The sequence below is a fragment of the Cydia fagiglandana genome, chromosome 27, assembly GCF_963556715.1.
Source record: "Cydia fagiglandana chromosome 27, ilCydFagi1.1, whole genome shotgun sequence".
NCBI lineage: Eukaryota > Metazoa > Arthropoda > Insecta > Lepidoptera > Tortricidae > Cydia > Cydia fagiglandana.
The window spans coordinates 4,017,385-4,041,954 of record NC_085958.1 but is presented as its reverse complement, the minus strand read 5'-3'; the positions used below and the strand labels follow the sequence as shown (position 1 = coordinate 4,041,954).

At 42.0% G+C, this 24,570-nt stretch overlaps 1 protein-coding gene across 1 annotated transcript in view; it reads left to right on the top strand.

Annotated features, from left to right (window-relative positions):
* Positions 1-24,570, top strand: part of LOC134677802 (uncharacterized) — a 66,171-nt gene that overhangs the window by 17,140 nt on the left and 24,461 nt on the right. The window contains exons 11-24 of the mRNA XM_063536230.1: positions 152-306; positions 2,210-2,325; positions 3,299-3,438; positions 5,674-5,730; positions 6,111-6,215; positions 7,780-7,830; positions 12,036-12,206; positions 13,119-13,233; positions 13,835-13,961; positions 17,396-17,595; positions 19,093-19,283; positions 19,783-20,046; positions 20,244-20,354; positions 21,171-21,278. Coding sequence (XP_063392300.1) covers positions 152-306; positions 2,210-2,325; positions 3,299-3,438; positions 5,674-5,730; positions 6,111-6,215; positions 7,780-7,830; positions 12,036-12,206; positions 13,119-13,233; positions 13,835-13,961; positions 17,396-17,595; positions 19,093-19,283; positions 19,783-20,046; positions 20,244-20,354; positions 21,171-21,278 — 1,911 coding nt within the window. The remainder of the gene's footprint in view (positions 1-151; positions 307-2,209; positions 2,326-3,298; positions 3,439-5,673; positions 5,731-6,110; positions 6,216-7,779; positions 7,831-12,035; positions 12,207-13,118; positions 13,234-13,834; positions 13,962-17,395; positions 17,596-19,092; positions 19,284-19,782; positions 20,047-20,243; positions 20,355-21,170; positions 21,279-24,570) is intronic.

Here is a 24,570-nt window from a genome sequence, read left to right as displayed (position 1 = left end):
TAAGATACAGCCTGGTGACAGACAGACGGACGGACGGACAGCAGAGTCTTAGTAATAGGGTCCCGTTTTACCCTTTGGGTACGGAACCCTAATAAAATGTTTATGTAGTTACTATCTATCTCAAGTTTAGTAAATATTTTTTTTGTTTCAGAAATTAGTGGAAGGCGTCAAAGACCTCACCCCCTTCCTCTCAATGGACATGTGCCTGATCCGGGAGGAGTTCGTCGAGATATCGGACTCGGATTCTGACGACGAGCCGGATATCGTGAAGAATGATAGCGAGATCATTGGAGAAAAGGGCGCCAAGTGAGTATCATAAATCATAAATAAATAATAATAAATAAATAAATATTATAGGACAATTTTACACAGATCAACCTAGTCCCACAGTAAGCTCAATAAGGCTTGTGCTGTGGGTACTAGACGACGATGTATATAATATACACATATATACTACTTATATACATAGAGAACATCCATAACTCAGGTACAAATATTTGTGATGAACACACAAATAAATGCCCTTACCAGGATTCGAACCCTGGACCTCCTGCTTCGTAGGCAGGGTCACTACCGACTAGGCTAGGAGGCCGTTAAAATTAAATCATAAATCTTTATTTCGTCAAGTGACAAGCAAACGTCACTAATTACTAAAAAAAAATTGAACAATAATCGACCTTCTATTAGTACTAATATGGTTCACTATGGCTATGAGCTTGTGGTGGTAATTAGTGACTTTTGCTTGCTACCCGACGATATACAGGTCCATATATCTAGACTAGACTTAAATAATTCATGCAAATTGAACATTTTTAGCTATACTCACTAAAATAACCTAGATGTTATACTCACATTATTAAAATATTCAGTGGTACTGTAAAAATTTGTTAACCAGCGTAGTAAATAATTTTTACCTTATTTTTTTGAGGGGATCCATTAGCAGATTTTGTCACAAATGCTCAATATGACATATTTACGGCGAGAGCGTACATTGAATCCTGATCTAAGCGAAGGATTCAAATTCTAACGCCTGAGGTGGAAATAATTTTGCTACCATGTGCCACATATTGCTTTTCACATCACCTATGAGCAAATTACTATTAATTTTTTTTATTGAAACTAACATAAAGTATGCAAAATAAAATAGTTAAAAAAATATGCCCTAGAACAGAAAAGTGCCACTTTGAGCCCCTTTAGCAGGTAAGAAAAAGCCCTTTTCCGAATAGGTGATGTGAAAAAATATTTTGATAAGTGAAATATATCTGGCAGGGTCGCCATGAAGTGATGGGAGCTAAATCGTTTAATTAAAGTTGAGAACTCTCTCTATTTATTTACAACAGGGCGTTATATATCTAATTATGTACAGTCAGCAGCAATAGTTGTTAAGCGGGCGAGGTGTTCAAAATGATCTTGACACGACTTTATTGTTAACAGAATAAGAGCGCGTCAAGGTGCTTGGGATTTCTACACGTTAAAGGTGTTTGGTTACAATACATATGAACAACAAAAGTTTTATATTACATATCCTTTATTTGGTAGACAGTGGACGGTTAGATATAGAATTACTTGTAATATGATACTTATATTTTATATACCTAATGTTATCTATCCTAAGTGTACCTATTTACCTACACTAGGTACATTGTTTTGTATACGAATCATTTTTCGCTTTAAAATATGGACGTCGAGTAGAGATGCAACGGATACCGGATATTCGTCCTGTCTATCGGCCGAATATTCGGTATCCGGCCGACGAATATTCGACCGGCGGAATTATACCTACATTTTGGCTTTTCAGTTGCGCATTGTGCAAATTTTTACCTGTTCCGTTGTGAACGTTCGCGCGGACTCATTTCTAGGTGCGAAATGAGTGCGCGTGCATATCTGTGGAATGTTTAAATTGTTTTATAATAATATCGAGTACGATTATGACCGTGACTTTCTATAATCCAATTTTGTTTACTCCAAAATCAAGCAATGTTACTCTCCGGTATCCTACCGGATAGGCCGGATACCGGATAGTAACCGCATATCCGGTGCATCTCTAATGTCGAGGGCTAGCTAAACATTGAAATCAAACCGCATCGATTGGTTCTAAGCGATGTTTCTGGCAAACAAGCAAATTTCCGCCTGGTACGCGGTTACCGTAGCCTATGCCTTGCAAGTTCAGCGCCGTTAGGAGATCAGTTAATAATAAATATTATTGCAGGTTTTTAGAAGAACAATTGGCGGACATGTTCAACGAAACTTGGAAGAAATTCAACATGGAGGAGCGTTTGTTGAGCGCACAGACCGAGATCAACATTGAAGTTAGCCAATTGGAAGGTTAGTTCTAGAACCTTCTTTCTTCTTCTTCTAAAGAGTGCTGGAAAGCTAGGTGCAAAAGGCGCTAGTGGCCTAGCCAAGGGGCTATTCATAAATTACGTCATTTCAAATTAGGGGGGTCTAGACATCGGATGATGGTAGCATAACGTAGGAGGAAACGAGGTCATTCGAAGAATGATTTTAGGGGGGGGGGGTCAAAAATCGATGTCGTAATTTATGGACAGCCCCCAAGATGCCAATCGTTTACGCTCCGTAGCGATCGAAACGCAACTGTCACTGTCGATTGCAAGTCTCACGCTCTTCGGTAAGAGCGTGCGACTTGCAATCTGGAGGTCGCGTGTTCAAACCCCGGCTCGTACCAATGAGTTTTTCGGAACTTATGTACGAAATATCATTTGATATTTACCAGTCGCTTTTCGGAGAAGGAAAACGTGAGGAAATCGGACTAATAATACCAATAAGGACTAGTTTAGTTAAAATGACTGCTGAAGTTAATTTGACGTCACAAAGTTTGTGACTCCCCCCTCCCCCTTGTTACAGCATGTCACAGTTTCTTGACCCCCCCCCCTTACTGTGTGATGTACTTAATTAAGGGATGACCCCTAATTTAATTATTAAACGTACAATTTTGACAAAAGTACAGAGTAAGTAAGTGACAGGCCTCCTGTCACGCGCGAGAGGGCTTGGGCTATAGTCCCCACGCTTGCCCAATACGGATTGGAGACTTCACCTTCACCTGGATGTATGCAGGTTTCCTCACGATGTTTTTCTTCACCGACAAGCTAGCTTTAGCTTTTTAGCTTTAACACTAGTGTTAAATATCAAATGATATTTCGTACATAAGTTCCGAAAAACTCATTGGTACGAGTCAGGATTTGAACCCGCGACCTCCGGATTGAAAGTTAGACGTCATATCCACTCTGCCACCACTGCCTTTCGGCCAATCCCGAATTAAAATTGTATTTATTTTCAGAGGAATGCAAGGAGATAGACGCCATGCTAAACGAGTGCCAACGGGAGACTGACAAGCTAAGAAACGACTTGTACGCCAAGTTCGCCGACGATCGTACAGAATTGCCGCCTATTGCGATCATTGATACTCCAACTAATCAGGTGAGTTTTTTACCACAATCTCTCTCTCTGGTCGCTCCCTCATGACTGAGGATCGTGGTCATCGGTGGATGTGGATGCTCCACACCTGGTCCTTATGATCTGCCTCCAACGGTGCCTGTTCATCGCGTCTCTGACAACCGAGCAAAAGTTGGTTGAGGATGGGGCCCCTTTTAATTGATCGCTCCATCTTGTTGGAGATCGTCCTCGGCTTCGTTTGCCCTCCGTGTTTCCAACAATGATCAGCTTTTCAAGGCTTTCATCTCCCCTCATTATGTGTCCGAAGTAGGACAGTATGCGCTGCTGGCAGACTGTGGATAGGCGAGTTCGGACACGAAGCTGTGAAAGGATCGATACATTGGTGTGCATTTTAGCACAATAATGAGTAACTAATATTGTCTTCGGTTACTGCGATAGTTACTCATTAAATAAAACTATTGAAACGGATTATATCGCGTATATTGAATTCATACTACATCCCGACGATTCGAACCCTTTACAGCGTTCGTGGTCAACGGGTGACTGAGGAAAAACTACACTGTGCAAAAACTACCTTACAACTTACAATATGAACCATCATAAACTATACTGTATGCATTATTATTTGCGTTATTTGACATCTGTCACTCAGAACAGCAATACAACGTAAAATGTCTTGCACATCGAAATCACAAAGGAAAACAATTGCACTGCGAACGTTTACGTTCTACGTCTTTTTTTTTTTAATTTTAGGGTTGGCCGGACACCACCGTTATGAATCGGTAGTTGTCTAAGTAAATCGATATGAATTTTTCATTTTTCTTTTAATAAAAGTAAGGAAAAGGTGGATAATTAACTGTAAATATGGATATATTTATCGTCACCTAACAGACAACAAATTTGACACAGAAATAACATAAATAAACTTTAAAATAGATCCCCAGTTAGTTTAGATTTTGACGATGGGTGCGACCTACTCGGTCGGTGTATTAAATGCATTTACCTTGCGGGAAAACCATATAATTCTAGCTTTATTTAAATCTCAAATAAAAATTCATTATACGTCATAATTCGATACCTCAGTCTACGTGCCATCCAATCGTAATCGCTTGCTGTGACAATCGATTTGGGTTAGTTACATCTTCTCTATTGTATACGTCAGTCACAATGTGTCAAATAACGCAAATAATAATGCATACAGTATATACATTTTAAGGCCAGTTATGCAATGCAATGCATGCAATGCAATGCAAAATTGGTTCATAAGGCTAGTTCTACATTACAACTATTTTCAAGTAAAGATGAAGATACGCGATAAATCTATGCCGGCTCTAACCCTACAACTCTGATCCGAGAGTCATGAAACTTAAGTCATTGTCAATAGAGGTGACAGCAGGGTGTCATCTATTGGGCATTAGCATGTCGAGCACTAGTACTACCACCTTATTATGTATACAATAGCTACGGTTTGAAAGCACGCCAGCCTGCTTACATTCGCTACCACTATGTGGTTCACCTCAAAGATTGGCTACGTCAGTCATATTGCAGCATGTAAAAAAATATTTAAGAGCCAACAGGAGTGGTCATTTCTCCATACAAACGTACTTACTGTTTTCTCCGTGGGTTTTGATGCTAGAGCAATGATTTTTTCAACACAGATTAATTTTGCCAATATCTGTGTCGGACCGTTTTGCTTTTTTATTATTTTTGTTTTTTAAGGCGCTGGAGCCCTTCAAAAATGGCATAAATGGCCTAATTGACTATGCCGCAATGAGAGGCGTAGTATTCAAAACTGATATCAATTAGCCAAAAAAACAAACCGGTCCGACACAGATAATTCCATAGTCATTTAGATTTCCAAGTTTGGTTAGGATTGGTTAAGTTTTGGAGGAGGAAACAGTCGATTACGAAACCTCGATTTATGAGATTTTTACGCGGGATTTTTCGCCTTGTTCTTATCGCACTAGTTTTAGGAGCCGCTTCCGTTAGCGAGACGGATATATTTACCTAAAATATTTATAACTCACCTCCTGTTTCATCTTAAACACAGTACTGTATTGTTCATGAAATAAGAAATTGAAATTGAAAATATTCGGGCGCACGAGCGCCGAGCTAACTAATCGAGTCGAAGTGGTCGCCATGGCCGAAATCGGCCGGAAGGATCATCATCATCATCACTTAAGGTTCATTGAAAAATGTCGTACTAGATACGATATTTGACCGTGTAAATAGCGTCTTAAGGCTGATTTTCTTTTTCAGTGGTCCGGCCTAGAAGATGGCATTACATCTCCACCGCCAGTTCCAGAAACTAGAGAGGTAACAAAAATTTCAATATGTTAAAATTTTCGGTAATTTCTGCCATCAATCGTCTCTGTTCCTCATACATCTTATTACTTTAAACGAGCAATTCTTGTATATATCTATATATATGTATAATATTTCGGAGATCTCGGATACGGCTCTAGCGATTTCGATGAAATTTGCTATATGGGGGTTTTCGGGGGCGATAAATCGATCTTCTTCTTCTTCTTATCTCTTGCCTCGCATGTGAATAAAATGCAACTTTGCTATCAGTTTTTAAAGTGCAAAGTAAGCCTTTCCGAGCTGGTGTGGTGAAAAGTTCATTTGATATAATACCTTCTACTTATTCGTGTTTTCTAGACCGATTCACATGTTTTTGTATTTTTCACGTACAGAGACCGAAACGACGTTCGGCGGCGGCGGCCGAGCCGCCAGCGAAGCGCGCTGCCATCCCGCTCGGCTACGCGCCGCTAGATGGCGCTAGCACCAGCAAACCTGTGGTAAAATTAATATATTATAGTTCGTTTTTTTAGCATTCGAAATAAGGTAAACAATCTTGATGAGTATTTTAATTGAAAAACACCTTTTAAAATCAAGTTACGGCAAATATGTAACAATTATGAATCTAATACGATCATTTATATTCTTCTGCTTTCATAGGTAATAGTTTTTGATTTTTAAAAAGCGTTTTTAAATTAAAAGACATGTCAAGATCGCTTACCTTCTTGCAAGTTCTTTCTAATGCTAAAAAAAACGAACTATAGAGACAGATCAAGACAAGTCTGCAACGATTTTAGCACACAAATGTTATTTTAAACGTCAAACCTCTATGAAATTATGACCTATAAATAACACATGTGTAAAGTATTGGGAAACGTACAATGAAACCACCTCAGCTGATTATAGACTGATTTATTCTTTTTCTTGCATGCCGATCAACCTACCCTACATTTCAATCTACCCACATATACTGACAACATGCACTGCTTATACTATCAAAATCGTTGTAGACTTCTCTTGGTCTAACTCCATGCAGTTTCAATTGGGGTTTGAACAAATGGAATTTTTTATGCGTAAAAAATTGGACTGGCGGCTGGTAACTGGCGGGAGATGGCGCAGGATCGAGACAACTGGCGTAGTCGGAGTCGCAGGCCAAGACTCATTTTGGGTCGTTGAGCCATTAAGTAAGTAAGTAAGTAAAAAATTGAAGCTTGCCAGCTTATATGCGTAGATTTTTAAGCAACTTCATGCCAACTAACAGTGAGCCGCTTACCAGCAAGAATAAAATGTCGGGTATGCGCATAAAATCAAGAAAATAATATCCTGCTGCTTTCGTAGGTACATATGTGACGTTATCTATGAAAAGGGATTTTATTGTCGTTGGCGCTTACGCCATTATTAACGATGCTCCGATATAAATACAATGCCGCGCGACGCTGTGCGGCGTAAGCGCCATCGACAATAAGGTCCCTTTTCATAGATAATGCCCCATATAAAACAAGAAATACGCTAGCTATATAAAAAACCGGGCAAGTGCGAGTTGGACTCGCGCACGAAGGGTTCCGTACCATAATGCAAAAAAAGAAACAAAAAAAAAGCAAAAAAAAAACGGTCACCCATCCAAGTACTGACCACTCCCGACGTTGCTTAACTTTGGTCAAAAATCACGTTTGTTGTATGGGAGCCCCATTTAAATCTTTATTTTATTCTGTTTTTAGTATTTGTTGTTATAGCGGCAACAGAAATACATCATCTGTGAAAATTTCAACTGTCTAGCTATCACGGTTCGTGAGATACAGTTTGGTGACAGACGGACGGACGGACAGCGAAGTCTTAGTAATAGGGTCCCGTTTTACCTACTAAACGAAATACTACGAAATACATCATCTGTGAAAATTTCAACTGTCTAGCTATCACGGTTCGTGAGATACAGCTTGGTGACAGACGGACGGACGGACGGACGGACAGCGAAGTCTTAGTAATAGGGTCCCGTTTTACCCTTTCGGTACGGAACCCCAAAAACTAAATCACAATTTGTTACTGTCAATAATTATATTTTTGCAGGAAGCAAAACCGACTCCGTCAGCAGATTTGACAGCGCAAAATGATGATGACGTAAGTTAATCACTTACCCCCTTATTCATAAACGTTTGCTAAAGTTGACAAACCGATAATAATCGTTTGTCCCTTTCCATCATACCAATACGTCGGAAAGGGACAAACGATTATTATCGGCTTGTTAACTTTAGTAAACGTTTATGAATAAGGCCCACTTGCACCATCTCACTAACCCGGGGTTAAGCGGTTAAACCGTTAACCTAGTGTCAAATTGTACTGGTAACCATGGTAACTCCAGGTTTAACCGGTTAACCTCGAGTTAGTAGAATGGTGCAAGTGGGCCTAAGGGGGTTAGCCTTTATAAGGCACATACTATATATACAATGTATTTCCTATCTAAGTTTGAACTTTATTTCAAAGTGATGAGGTTCAATTTTGCATAATTTCTGTCACCCTTATGCCTTATAGAGGGTTAAATATCCCCTTTATCCTATCTTTAAATAGGCCTATTGTAAATTAAGCGTCTTAGCGACACTTGCATCATCCCAGTAACCTGAGGTTAACCTGTTAACCCAAGGTCTAATTGTACTGGTAACCATGGTATCCATGGTAGGCCGGTAGCTTGAACATGTCATGCTCGCTTAAAAGTCTTTGCTTACGGTGGCGTCGTTGATCGGGTCGCCACTTTCCCGAATGAAGGTTGAGGGAGGCGATGGCTGAGATACGCGTCATACTCGTGAACGGGTGCTGTTTGTGGAGACTGGTCTGTTAATCTAACACGAGCTATTATACTTAGTAACTTAATTTTTATTAACTAATTACAGTGAGACGCCTCATTCTGTTCTCGTATGTTTCTTTTATCTTAATGAATGTATTAATTATACAGGATATTGACTCTTGGAGACCCTATACATCTCTAAGGATAACTTGATAAACTATATAATCTTATAGTTCTGACACCTAGAGACGTTTACACCTCTAAATATTATAGATTTTTTTTTGTGTGTTTTTTTATCTGTATTTTGTATGTAATTCGACATTAAGAGACCATATACATCTCTTAGTAATTGTAATACGTTAGATTGAATTGTTAGTTTTATTTTATAAAATTGTTGATGTTATTATTTTTGCTTTGTGTAAATTCAATGTTGACGTGTAAAAGTGTCCTTGTGGCCTATTTGCTGAATAAATGTTGATGTTTGATGTTTGATCCCCAGGATTAACCGGTTAACTCCGGGTTAGTGGGATGGTGCAAGTGGTGCTTAAAATGTTAACTGAATAACGGGAACTTCTTTAAGGGTTTTACAGGTTTTAAAGTGAGGCAAAAAATTGCATGCAATTTTTGAGTGCATTTTACCTTAGTACAGATGTAGTGCATAATTATTTTCCATCGTATTTTCACGGAAACGTACGAACGTGTCTTGTTATTTCATGCTATTTAAGTAGCATGCATGACAAATACGAACGTTTTCGAGAAAGTACGATGGTAAACAATTATGCACTACATCTGTAGTTGATAATGTAACGTATATGAAAACCCTTAAGGGGCTCCCCCACGCCAATGCAGCGAACTGATATACATGGAAGTATTCTGTCCGCTCAGTTATGACCCAACGTAAACTATTCGATTGTAGGCGGTGCTTACAAACTATTCGATTCGCAACTTCAGTTCGTCCGAGATGACAGTCAGTGACGGATGGCTAAATTGATTTATAAAAACAACGTTTTTTTGTAATTAAAAATGTCTTCATGTGTCGTGAAGTGGTGCAGAAGTTATTTTAGTTCATACCAAGGATAGTGGAATCACTTTTCACTTGTAGTAAACAGATAACTTCAGTAAAATTTGGAATAAACATGACGATTTGTTTTCAATACTACCGTGCTAAGCTAAAACGTAATAACTGCATACGACTTTCATAACAACATACGACTTTTTAAATTGCGAGGACAATAGGGATGGTTTTATGCCAAATGAAGTAGACTATTTTATTAACTTGTGCTTGGTTTAGGTATTAGGTATTAATGTAGTAATGAATTCTTTCTTACAGATTTGTATTTTCTTTTTTTAGTTCATGAAAAAGAGCTGTAAAAACCTACCTAATTATTTCAAATTAATAATCAAATTTGATATTATCATTTTACATTACTCTCCAATCAGATTCCCACAAGATGCTATTCGCAGAGAACTATGGAAAAAAGCTGTCCAATTAGAGAGACATGAAATTAAGTGGATGCCTGGGAAGATATCTAGAATTATATGTTCTATTCATGAGATATAACTCGTGAGACAATCATACCCGGTCTCCTATATGTAGATACACTTCCACTGAATTAATTTAACAAATACACACATTATCTGAAAATGTTGATCATTCGAATCCACCCTCTACCGTCACATATATGTAGGTTCTCTCTCAAGCCATTTCCGTCAGTAGAAAAGAGCGGCAAATTTAGAAAATGTAAGCGCGCGAACGGGTGAGGTCCCATACAAAATTTTCATTTTGCACCTTTTTCTACTGACAAACTTGCTTGACGGACTATATACATATAAAATATTTCCATTGGAACTGTAAGTGGGGATTTATTGTGACTCCGCCTATTCAAATATTTTTGACCCGATTCGTGTACCCATGTAAATTTTGCAGGCTGTATAGCCAGTCCGAATCCTAAGATCAAGTTTACCATACCTTTACAATGGCGTACTTGATCTTAGAAAAACGGACAGACTACACCTGAATGTGACTTCGCACTGCCATACAAATTGATAATAAAATATACAAAATACTTATTATAGCGGAATACATTTATACAACAATGATATATTTACTTATGTTGAGTTAGTCTGTCATTTCACAACAACATTTTAACTAGTTATCTTTTAATCTGCATTAAATTATTATACGTGTATTATTTGACTGGTTCTTCAATGTATGGCATAAACCTATCCCTGTCCAAGTCATATTCTAATCAAATATGAACCGCAAACTCTCAGCGGCCAGTACGTACAGCAAGAAGGTTATTAGCGGATTAATGTCGCTGATTGGTAGTTATTGACATTATATGCATTTCATCTACACTTAGCTATGTACCATTAGTGTAAAAAAGATGACTATTATTTTGTTTACCAGCTTTGATTACAGGCTCTGTAAACGCGTCGTCTTATTTAAATGTAGGCGTAATTTTGTATGTGTGCTAATTTGGCCCGAGAATTTGAACGGTAATGTTCCTAAAGGCGGTTTCCATACTAAATATATGCGTTCACCGCGCCAATGACCTTCGATCTGAATCCCTTAGTTTTCTAATGTTTTTTGTAGCTTATCATATTAACAGCAATGGCTTTAAGCAATATAGTATAAGCAGTAGTAATATATTTACTTTAAAGTTCATTGTTTTCGAGATATTTGGCATCAAAGTTGAACAATTTTAGGCTAAAAAACTGGTTTTCTGGCCATAACTTTTGTGTTAATTAGTTTAAAATTAAAACCTTGGACACGATTTTCGAGACTTCAAAGACGAACCGTACGACGTGACGATTTCGTACACGTAAGATCCTTCACTGCAAACTAGATACGAAAAAAGTGTTTTTTAGACAATGTTTAAAAAATTCATAAAAAAATAAGTATATTTTTTTTTCGAAATCCGGTGGACAAAACCGGAGATAAAAGATTGAAGAACCGATAACCGTTTGTCTTATAATTCTATCTGTAGTGCAAAAAAAGGAGATACGATTCAAAACTTGTCAAAAATCAATGAAAATATCGGGTAGCCCCTTAAGGTTTTCCAGGGTAACGTAATTGTGGCAAGTAGAGATGTGTAACCTTTTTCTACAGATGTAGATGTAGTGTAGGGACGCAGGGCCGGAAGCAGGCGGGCTGTCGATCGCGTGTCGCGTTCATTCAGCCCGATTCCCTGGAGTCGGAGCTGCAGGTTACCGTCCCGGCGGCATTCCCTCACCATTCTCCTCAAATCTTCTTGTTTTCCTGCAGAACAGAAGGACATCTTTGAGTTCGACGTCCTTTAGTTCGTTCTCTTTTAGTGTATCTTTACCGAATGTATTATATCGCGGTGCCGCATACATAATGCATTCCGCTGGTAGGTGTAAGCTAGTCTCCTCCTTACCACAGTGTGGACAGGAGGCGTCTCTGCTAATCTCCATTATCTTAAGGTGTCTCTTGAGGGTGTTACGACCTGTGATAATACCTGTCAGAAGTCTCGGACTGCTCTTACCTAGTTTCAGAAGATACCTGGTTCTTTTTGTACAGAACGCGGACATATCGGTAGTGAAGCTGTCCGTGGAGGCGGCGCCGGCCGGGCTGCCGCCGCCCGGCGTGGCGGCGCGCGCGGCGCTGCGGCCCGGCATGCCGGTGTACGCCATGAGGAACTCCTTCGGCGCCTGGCACAAGGTCCGCATACAGGAGGTCCAACCCAAAACGGTAAGTACCCTATCTTCTTCAACCTAGCGTTTTCCCGGCCTAGCGCCTGGGCACAGAATAATTAACAGTACTATTGTACAGAAAGGAAACTTCCTACAAAAACGAAGTTTGACAGCGGTTCAGGGTCGAATCATGCTGTCTCTTTCTAATATATGGCACTATCCCTTTCGGCTATTTAGGGTTGTCAGAAATCAAGTGATTATCTTATCTGTGGTCGTGCACGCAAAAGGAAGTCAAGTGGTGCCAACCCTAATAATTGCTCGGAGCAATGCTGAGCCGAGCGGAGCCGAGTTTGACCGAAGTCAGGAGTTTCGCACCCCTGGCCAGGGTCCGCTTTCCTGCTCAATCTTCTCCACTTTGCCCGGTCTTCGGCATCCTCGGGAGTGAGATTGTTCTCTTCCATGTCCGCTGTCACGACGTCCAGCCAGCGCTTCTTAGGCCTACCGCGGCCGCGTGATCTAGGGTCTTGGATCTAAGTACCCTATCATCTCAGCCATAAGACGTCCACTGCTGAACATAGGTCTCCCCCTTGGACCTCCATACGTGCCGGTTGGAAGCGACCCGCATCCAGCGTCTTCCGAGGTGGACGTCCTACGCTGCGCTTGCTAGTCCGTAGTCTCCACTCGAGCACTTTTCGACGATGGGGTCGAAAAGTACCCTATATCAAAGAGAACTTCGTAATAGGTAGGGAGGTAGCCTAATGCCGGCTGTACACACTCGGCGGGGCTGCGGCCCGGGATGCTAGTGTACGCCATGAGGAACACCTTCGGAGCCTGGCACAAGGTCCGCATACAGGAGGTCCAACCCGAAACGCTGAGTACCCTTAATGTAGGCACTAGTTTAGCCCCTACAATATAAAAACTTTAAGTAACTAATGTTTATAAAACTAAAAATTTACCTCTTATTCCACAGCCCGGTCAATTCACCATGTGCCGCGTGAGATTCGAGCAACCAAAGACAATGACGAAGTTACTCCCGGCACGTTGCCTCGCCTACGAGCAACCACCGGAAGTACGGCTCACTATTGGTGAGAATCTCTTTTTAGCTAAAAATTTCATCGATTGTATTAGATGTGTACTATTTATGTATAAACAATTTAACTGTCTATCGGTGGACCTTATAACAAAAGGCATAAGGTCCACTTATGGACAGTTAAAAGTGTAGGCGATGATGGTACTGCAATAATAGTTATTTGTTATACAAGGTTGTTGTTTAACCGCTCAGCAAACGTAAGAAAACAACTCAAAATTTTACATTTGATTACTTTACCTCACATGTGAATAAAATGCAACTTTGCTATCAGTTTTTGAAGTGCAAAGTAAGCCTTTCCGAGCTGGTGTGGTGAAAAAATAGGGGTCCCTTTGTTTCCCATAAAGTTTTAAGTCATAATGTATTGTTTGTCATATTATCGTTAGTCATAAAACTGAAACCGTTAACTTTTCAGGATTTTCGTAAGGTTATTCTATAGATAGGTTAGGTTAGGTTTGTTTTATGGCAATCCTGAAAAGTTACGCGTTTCTGAGAAAAACCAATTATGACTAACGAAAATTCGGACAAACAATACATTATGACTTAAAAGTATTTGGGGAACAATACAGACCCGAAAAAATAATTCCCTCTTTTTGCAGGTACCCGAGTAGTCGCGCTGTTCAAAGACCATCGCGTCAGCGTCGAGAAGAAAGAAGAAGGAGAAAAGAAGGAAGCGTACTACTCTGGCATCGTGGCCGAGATACCCAACCCGGTCAACAATTTCAGGTATAGAACTTGATTGGACTATTTAAACTTGAATCCCTGCATAAATTTAAATAAAATGTAAAGTAAAAAATATATACTTAAGACTTGAGCGAGCGAGAATTATAAAAGTTCAATAAATTAAAAAATTAAATACACGACTGCTGCATTTTAAATCGAACTGAAAAGCTAAAAATAATGTTAATATGTTAGTCACATAATTTTATGAATCTAAATTGGAATGTAAATATACACTCACGGTCATTCACAGTAAATACAAAGAGCTATGCACATTTATGTCCGTGACTGTATGTATACGTGTACATTTAATTTCAATTACAGTCGGGGGACCTTGATGTACCTAAAAGTGCATCTCAATCAAAAGGTCCCCCGACTGCAATTGAAATTAAATGTACACGTATACCTACAGTCACGGTCATTAATGTACATAGCCCTTTGTACTTACTGTGAATGACCGTGAGTGTATATTTACATTCCAATTTAGATTCATAAAATTATGTGACTAACATATTAACATTATTTCTAGCTTTTCAGTTCGATTTAAAATGCAGCAGTCGTGTTTTTAATTTTTTAATTTATTTATTTTATTTTAAACATTTTAGTGAAAAAACTAAGTAAAACTACCATTTATAAGGATTTCCCCCGGCCATTTAGTTTGTCAACAAAGTTCTTTTTATGTGGATAGGTATTAGCTCCTAGGACTGGGACCTTCTAAAGGCAGAGACATACTTATTACGGGCGTCTTTTCTGTGGATAATATGTGAATGTGTTCACAATTTGGGACATTTGATATTAAATATAGCTTCTTAACTTCTTAAAAAGAAGTGGAATTTTGAATTATAATGGCCATGAGGGTTTGAAGGTCCACAATAAAGACTCATAATTTTAACTGTCACTAAAAAAGTGTTTGATCCAATTATCTTCGTCGCAACTTCAGCACGACGACGCACACATGGCCTTTGGCAAAATAGCACCAATTCAAAGATCAATAATGACAGACTGTATGTAAAAGGGCCTATTCGACGCTAATATCTTTAAGTGTTAGTACCTACCAGTGGCGGCGCGTCAAACATATCCATAGACAAGCCGGGGCTAATTAGGCTTACATATTTCCTTTACAACTCTGCTCAAACGTCCAAAAACAGGCAAGCTGGTGGGAATCGGCTTTTATGGACGCGCCGCCACTGGTACCTACCTATATTCAAATGATGAACTTCCAAATAAAAGTAGGTAGCCCTGACAGACTAGATGGCTGAATGCCGAGCTCTGCGTAGGGCCAAACACCCAAAGCGTCCAAGAGAAGCGAGTTTCTACGCGAGGCTGAAGGCTAAGCTGCGGGACGTTAGCGGTGAAACACAAAACCACTGTAGGTACATGTGTTAAAATACATAAGCTGAAGACCGACCTCCTGACTTTTTATATTCCTGCAATTTCTTCAAATATCTGACCAAGTTCCGCGAGTACTAACCTCCCGCAGCTCGGTCTTCAGCCTTGCGTGGAATTGCGACTTCTCAATTATGATACTAGGAGAAATTGTAGAAAGCGCGTACCTGTCGGACGCTCCGGGCCTTCGGCTTTACGCGGAGTTCGATCTACGGGCTTCGCATTTAAACACTGGCTATGCCCGACTCTTTTTGTACGAGGGCGCCGAAGGCGCCCGACTTTGGAACGCGTGCATCGCGCCACATACGTCGGGCTAAGCCCCACGCTTTAAGTATGAGGGCGCCAAAGGCGCCCGGATATGGTAAGCGTACAGCATGTCACGTACGTCGGGCTACGCCCAACTCTCTTAGTATGAGGGCGCCACGACTTTGGAACGCGTACAGCGCGCCATATACGTCGGGTTAAGCCCGACGCTTTGAGTACCTACAGCGTGTGACGTACGTCAGGCTACGCCCGACTCTTTCAGTATGAGGGAGCCAAAGGCGCCCGGTTTTGGAACGCATACAGCGCGCCACGTACGTCGGGCTGCTTTAAGTATGAGGACGCCGACGGCGCCCGGGTTTGGTAAGCGTACAGCGCGCCACGTACGTCGGGCTACACCCGACGCTTTGAGTATGAGGGCGCCGAAGGCGCCCGGCTTTGGTAAGCGTAAAACGTGTCACAACGTCGGGCTACGCCCGACTCTTTTAGTATGAGAAGGCGCCTTGTTTTGGACCACGTGCAGCGCGCCACGTATGTCGTGCTATGCCCGACTTATTTAGTATTATTCAAACCCTATCGCTTAAATCGAAGTTCACACGTTTAGATTTCAATAGGGCGATTTAGTTCCTAAAATTACTTTATAAAAATATACCTATACAAGTCATATGGATGATTTGTATATATTTTTATGATCAGCGGTAAATACCCTTTTATTTGATAGCTCACTAAATAAGATAGAAGAATTTATTTTTCTTAGCACATTTTGTAAATCCTTATTTAACCAAAATAAGATTTAAGCGCGTATGTTGCATATATATTTTAAATCGCCTTTCAAAGCTCTTCATTTTGAGACCCCACTCGATAGGTTTGCAAGATTTTTTTTTCTAAACGTCACGCAATATTGTGTATTACGTCCGCCATATTGTTTTTATAATGACGTCATATAGCCTATGTCACCCGGGATGACGTAAGGATTCTAATGACATATCATACATCTGAATCGGTTAAGGCATTCAGAAGTTATGGTGGAATAAAGAAACTCACATACATACAAACATGAACGCTGAACACAATACACTCTTTTTGTTTGGGCAGTCGTGTAAAAAGTGACAAAAATACTACGCCTGTGATAAGCAGCAGTGGCGGCGCGTCAAACATATCCATAGACAAGCCGGGGCTAATTTGACTTACATATTTCCTTTACATCTCTGCTCAAACGTCCAAAAACAGGCAAGCCGGTGGGAATCGGCTTTTATGGACGCGCCGCCATAAGCAGTGATTAGACAATTCATCGCGAAAATAAATATTGTATGGAACATGATACAATTTTTTTTAACATTTTTGAACTGCAGTTTATGGGTATAATCTGGAAATTTTATACAGATACTGTGTACAATGTACATAATATGAGTTTAATAAATCTGGTCCTATTTTGAGATATAAATGATTTTTGATGGTTTTGCCAGGCGTGCGAAACTCCTGACTTCGGTCTAACTCGGCTCCGCTCGCCTCAGCATTGCTCCGAGCAATTATTAGGGTTGGCACCATATAACTTCCTTTTGCGTGCACGACCACAGATAAGATAATCACTTGGTTTTTGACAACCCTAAATAGCCGGAAGGGATAGTGCCATATATTAGAAAGGGACAGCATAAGTCGACCCTGAACCGCTGTCAAACTTCGTTTTTGTAGGAAGTTTCCTTTCTGTACGGTAGTACTATTAATTATTCTGTTGTTTTGCGATGATTTGTCCGATCACTGGTGATAAGTTAGCGATTACTCGATCCCTACAGATACCTGATATTCTTCGACGACGGCTACGCGCAATACGTACAGCACGCCAACACGCGCCTCGTATGCGAGTGCGCCCCGCGCGTGTGGGACGAAGTTCACCCCTTCAGCCGAAACTTCGTCCGGGACTACCTGCGGGCGTACCCGGAGCGGCCCATGGTGCGGTTACATGCCGGGCAGAGCATCAAGACCGAGTGGGACGGTGAGTGTATCTCTCACTCTAGCACCGTGTGGGACGAAGTTCACCCCTTCAGCCGAAACTTCGTCCGGGACTATCTGCGGGCGTACCCGGAGCGACCCATGGTGCGGTTACATGCCGGGCAGAGCATCAAGACCGAGTGGGACGGTGAGTGTATCTCTCACTCTAGCACCGTGTGTGACGAAGTTCACCCCTTCAGCCGAAACTTCGTCCGGGACTACCTGCGGGCGTACCCGGAGCGGCCCGTGGTGCGGCTACATGCCGGGCAGAGCATCAAGACCGAGTGGGACGGTGAGTGTATCTCTCACTCTAGCACCGTGTGTGACGAAGTTCACCCCTTCAGCCGAAACTTCGTCCGGGACTACCTGCGGGCGTACCCGGAGCGGCCCGTGGTGCGGCTACATGCCGGGCAGAGCATCAAGACCGAGTGGGACGGTGAGTGTATCTCTCACTCTAGCACCGTGTGTGACGAAGTTCACCCCTTCAGCCGAAACTTCGTCCGGGACTACCTGCGGGCGTACCCGGAGCGGCCCATGGTGCGGCTACATGCCGGGCAGAGCATCAAGACCGAGTGGGACGGTGAGTGTATCTCTCACTCTAGCACCGTGTGTGACGAAGTTCACCCCTTCAGCCGAAACTTCGTCCGGGACTACCTGCGGGCGTACCCGGAGCGGCCCATGGTGCGGCTACACGCCGGGCAGAGCATCAAGACCGAGTGGGACGGTGAGTGTATCTCTCACTCTAGCACCGTGTGTGACGAAGTTCACCCCTTCAGCCGAAACTTCGTCCGGGACTACCTGCGGGCGTACCCGGAGCGGCCCATGGTGCGGCTACACGCCGGGCAGAGCATCAAGACCGAGTGGGACGGTGAGTGTATCTCTCACTCTAGCACCGTGTGTGACGAAGTTCACCCCTTCAGCCGAAACTTCGTCCGGGACTACCTGCGGGCGTACCCGGAGCGGCCCATGGTGCGGCTACACGCCGGGCAGAGCATCAAGACCGAGTGGGACGGTGAGTGTATCTCTCACTCTAGCACCGTGTGTGACGAAGTTCACCCCTTCAGCCGAAACTTCGTCCGGGACTACCTGCGGGCGTACCCGGAGCGGCCCATGGTGCGGCTACACGCCGGGCAGAGCATCAAAACCGAGTGGGACGGTGAGTGTATCTCTCACTCTAGCACCGTGTGTGACGAAGTTCACCCCTTCAGCCGAAACTTCGTCCGGGACTACCTGCGGGCGTACCCGGAGCGACCCATGGTGCGGCTACACGCCGGGCAGAGCATCAAGACCGAGTGGGACGGTGAGTGTATCTCTCATTCTAGCAGCGTATGGGACGAGGTGTATCATTTGATAAAAAAAATATATGTTTTAAATTTAAATTTTCAATCACTAATTCTTGCTTGGCCTTATGGGCATAAGAACTTTGGACATTAATTAATTCAATCGGAGATTCAGATCTCCAATATTATACAATAAAATCAACCGACTTTCTGTTTCTCAGGCAAATGGTGGGTCTCGAAAGTCCTGCAAGTGGACGCTTCGCTCGTCCTAGTGTACTTCGAGGGCAAGAAGGACAACAAGACAGAGTGGATATACCGCGGCTCCACTCGTCTAGCACCATTGTACCTGGAGTTACAAGCGGCTGAGAGGACGAGGGCTCGGCCTTTACCAAGAGCACAGGCTGCTAGAAGGGTGAGTCATAGTTCCCTGCTCCTAATACTTCAGACAAAAAGACAGAGTGGATATACCGCGGCTCCACTCGTCTAGCCCCATTGTACCTGGAGTTACAAGCGGCTGAGAGGACGAGGGCTCGGCCTTTACCAAGAGCACAGGCTGCTAGAAGGGTGAGTCATAGTTCCCTGCTCCTAATACTTCAGACAACAAGACGGAGTGGATATACCGCGGCTCCACTCGCCTAGCACCATTGTACCTGGAGTTACAAGCGGCTGAGAGGACGAGGGCTCGGCCTTTACCAAGAGCACAGGCTGCTAGAAGGGTGAGTCATAGTTCCCTGCTCCTAATACTTCAGACAACAAGACGGAGTGGATATACCGCGGCTCCACTCGCCTAGCACCATTGTACCTGGAGTTACAAGCGGCTGAGAGGACGAGGGCTCGGCCTTTACCAAGCGCACAGGCTGCTAGAAGGGTGAGTCATACTTCCCTGCTCCTAATACTTCGAAGACAACAAGACAGAGTGGATATACCGCGGCTCCACTCGTCTAGCACCATTGTACCTGGAGTTACAAGCGGCTGAGAGGACGAGGGCTCGGCCTTTACCAAGAGCACAGGCTGCTAGAAGGGTGAGTCATAGTTCCCTGCTCCTAATACTTCGAAGGCAAGAGACGGAGTGGATATACCGCGGCTCCACTCGCCTAGCACCATTGTACCTGGAGTTACAAGCGGCTGAGAGGACGAGGGCTCGGCCTTTACCAAGAGCACAGGCTGCTAGAAGGGTGAGTCATAGTTCCCTGCTCCTAATACTTCAAAGACAACAAGACAGAGTGGATATACCGCGGCTCCATTCGTCTAGCACCATTGTATCTGGAGTTACAAGCGGCTGAGAGGACGAGAGCTCGACCTTTACCAAGAGCACAGGCTGCTAGAAGGGTGAGTCATTGTTCCCTGCTCCTAATACTTCAAAGACAACAAGACAGAGTGGATATACCGCGGCTCCATTCGTCTAGCACCATTGTATCTGGAGTTACAAGCGGCTGAGAGGACGAGGGCTCGGCCTTTACCAAGAGCACAGGCTGCTAGAAGGGTGAGTCATAGTTCCCTGCTCCTAATACTTCGAAGACAACAAGACAGAGTGGATATACCGCGGCTCCATTCGTCTAGCACCATTGTACGTGGAGTTGCAAGCGGCTGAGAGGACGAGAGCTCGACCTTTACCAAGAGCACAGGCTGCTAGAAGGGTGAGTCATAGTTCCCTGCTCCTAATACTTCAAAGACAACAAGACAGAGTGGATATACCGCGGCTCCATTCGTCTAGCACCATTGTATCTGGAGTTACAAGCGGCTGAGAGGACGAGAGCTCGACCTTTACCAAGAGCACAGGCTGCTAGAAGGGTGAGTCATAGTTCCCTGCTCCTAATACTTCAAAGACAACAAGACAGAGTGGATATACCGCGGCTCCATTCGTCTAGCACCATTGTATCTGGAGTTACAAGCGGCTGAGAGGACGAGGGCTCGACCTTTACCAAGAGCACAGGCTGCTAGAAGGGTGAGTCATAGTTCCCTGCTCCTAATACTTCAGACAACAAGACAGAGTGGATATACCGCGGCTCCACTCGCCTAGCACCATTGTACGGAATGCACAGTAACATTTTAAAAGTAACTAAATGTCCAAAAGTAAATAAAATACATAAATAATATTATAAAATAAAATACATGCATGCATGTTGCATTATTTACACTGTAAATCTGTTATTGTATTTTTCTTTGTGGTGCAATAAAGGGTATTTACTTACTTACTTACTTACATGCTACATACATAAATACTAAACATATATTACATACAATATATTAAATAATTAGATTTATTCTACAATTGTAACATTTCCCCATTTGTCCCCAGTACAACATGCCATACGTGGAGTATACACGATCGGACGAAGACAAGACCGCGGCCACACCGACCACCACCCCGCAACAGACACCGGCGCAGATACAGGCACAGATGGAGGTAATAACGTACTACTGTCTCTTTCTCTCTCGCTATGAAGGTTCTAGTGTGAAAGAGACGGCCGTACAACATGCTGTAAGGGTAGTATACACGCTGACAAGATCGCCACCCCGCAACAGACACCCGCACAGATACAGGCGCAGATGGAGGTAACAACATGCTTGCTCTTTCTCTCTCGCTATGAAGGTACTAGTGTGAAAGAGACGTGTGGCCGTACTACGTGCCGTGCGGGTAGTATACACGTTCGGACAAGGACATAACCGCGGCGAATACATGAAACACAATAGGCCGGGAAGTAAGGGGTTGCTGGCCGAATAGAATAGACCGGATAGTTATGAGGCCGACAACGCCTTTTCACGCCGTGATTTGTATAGTGCTTTTCTCAAACTTGAAACGAAATAATAATAAAAATATGATGATGATTGTTTCATGTCCTAATGTGATCTTAGGTTATTCAGTGCGTAGGGTTTTGAGGAAAACAATTTTTATTTTATTTTTGCACTACGACCCACAGTTTAGGAGATACTGCCCCATAAAGATTGTACGTACTTTAGTTTTGGGATTTTTAAATATTACTTGCGGGTTTGTTAAAGGGGAACGAAAATTTTATTATTTTTGTTTTTGCGCTACAACGCACAGTTTAGAGTCAGACCAAGAAAAGCCTGCAGCGGATTTGATAGCCCACGCGGCGCAAGTATTATTTTTAACGTCAAACTTTTATGAAATTATGACGTATAAATAACACTGGCACTGCGAGGGCTATCAAAATCGCTGCAGACTTTTCGTGGCTTAATTCTATAGTTTATTTATTTATTATTTATTTTAAACTTTATTGCACATACAAAAAGTACAACAGGCGGACTATATAGTTCGTTTTTTTAGCATTAGAAATAAGGTAAACAATCTTGATGTGTCTTTTAATTGAAAAACACATTTTAAAAATAAATTACGGCAAATATGTAACAATTATGAATCTAATACGATCATTTATATTCTTCTGCTTTCATAAGTAATAGTTTTTGATTTTTAAAAAGCGTTTTTCAATTAAAAGACATGTCAAGATCGCTTACCTTCCTGCAAGTTCTTTCTAATGCTAAAAAAAACGAACTATAGGAGATACAGCCCTATAAAGATGAAAAAAAAAACAAACCATAAAGCAAATACTGCCTAGGTACACTCCTAAACCGTGCGTTGTAGCGCAAAAACAAAAATAATAAAATTTTCGTTCCCCTATAAGAAACCCCTAATTAATATTTTAAAAAAAAAACAAAAAAGAAAAAATATATATTTATAGGGCTGTATCTCCTAACCCGTGCGTCCAAGGGAAAAAATTAAAAAAAATGTTGTTCCCCATAACCCCTAGCCGCCCATACGTCAAACCTTGCCAAGCAAAATGAAATTTTATTTTGTCAACACAAAGTTCAAATTAGAATGGAACAGGAGACCTTTTTATAGGTCTCTGGGCGGCTAGAGGTTAAGTACAGTCGCCATCAGATATATCGGAGCGGCCAAGGTGTTCACAAATATCTGAGCACGCCTCTATTGTCAAGGCGTTAGAGTGCGCATTCAGATATTGTGAACACCTTGGCCGCTCCGATATATCTGATGGCGACTGTACCCCACGCACTGAATAACCTATCACGTGACTAGGTATTTTGTTGTAGAAACGGATCGATTGTCCTACAAATGACTTTCTAACTTTTCCGCAAGTTTTCCTTTATTTCTCGTATTATAGTTATGTACAGTCAGCAGCAGAAGTTGCTAAGCGGGTGAGGTGTTCAAAATTACCTTGACACGCTTATTCTCTTAACAATAAAGTCGCGTCTAGATCATTTTGAACACCTGACCCGCTTAGCAACTTCTGCTGCTGACTGTATGTCACTCAATTTCTGGAAGATTCTCATAATGTTTCCTGGAATGTTTACGTTTCTAAAGTAGTATTTTATACAATCGTGATATAATAGAAAGTTTTTCGTACGAGATTGAAAAGCTTGATTATATCACTATTGTATACAATACTTTTTCTACGAGTCAAGAAAAAAATACTTTAAACTAGTAGAATCCGGCGGGTCGGTCAACGACACCTTCTCGTAACTCATGAGGCCCTGGTACTTGCTCCGCGCTAAATTCAATTTTTAGACAGTTTTTTCCTCGATTTTGGCCACCGTAGCCTATGGAGGCTAACAAGCAACGCTAAGCGGTTTTCGTAGTCTATGAATGTTGCTATATTAAGGGTGTCACATGCGCGTTTTTAACTTATGAAGAAATTGTTTCTACTATAAAATTTAAAATAAATAATTAGAGGTATGGTTTTGTTTCGTCCTCTTGATCGCGGCGAGCGGTGATTGGTCAATTTCATTATAGTTGACTAAACTGTATCGATATGAATATTATAGTTGAGTCAGGAGCCCATACATTAAAAGTACCCAATTGCAGTTTGGTATACGAAATCTTAATTCAAGAATTACCTACAGTCGACGAGTAGAAAAAGATCTCTCATCGTCGTGCGTGGTTTTACCCCCTTATTCATAAAACTTTACAATCAATCAATCAATCATTTATTTCAAGTATAAAAGCCAATATAATTTGTTAGTAATACAATATAAATTAATCTTAATATGCTAATGTTAGTAAGTACAAAATTAAAATAGAATATATTAAAGTAGAAATAATAATACTAAAATATCTTATTTAATAAAGCAAAGACTGCCACATTCCAAACCACTTCCAAACACTACCGCTGTACGTGCATCAGCGTCCAGTGGTGTCGGAACGGGCAGTCTAGCCTCTCGGCCAGCACACGTAGCAAACTGTTGGAGCTACATACCGCGCAACCGCCGCGTCAGTGAGGCAGTACGCTTCCGCATTATGGCGTGAAAGCCATCGGTTCGAGCCTCCGCGAACATACCTGATGCACTGCAGAAGCGCTGCAGACCCAACAGTATCCGAAAAGCATTATTATACTTTACTCTCAAGGTATTGAGAGTACTCTGCGTGTATCTTACCCACAGGCTGCACGTGTAGAAGCTCTGGCAGTAAGCCTTAAACAATGTTATTTTGACTTCTTTTGTACACCGTGCAAACCTGCGGGCAAGCATATTACAACGCACAGCCATGGAGCGTCTCTTCCTTTCCATGTCCATGCCTCTGTCGAACACCGCAATTCAACCTATATGCGTCAGAGAACTTGCTTGCCCACCTAACATAGTTTGTTTGGTTGGCATACCAATACTTATGTATTATTTCGGACGGCAGATCTGTCTCACAACACAACTTGTTCCACAACCCGTCA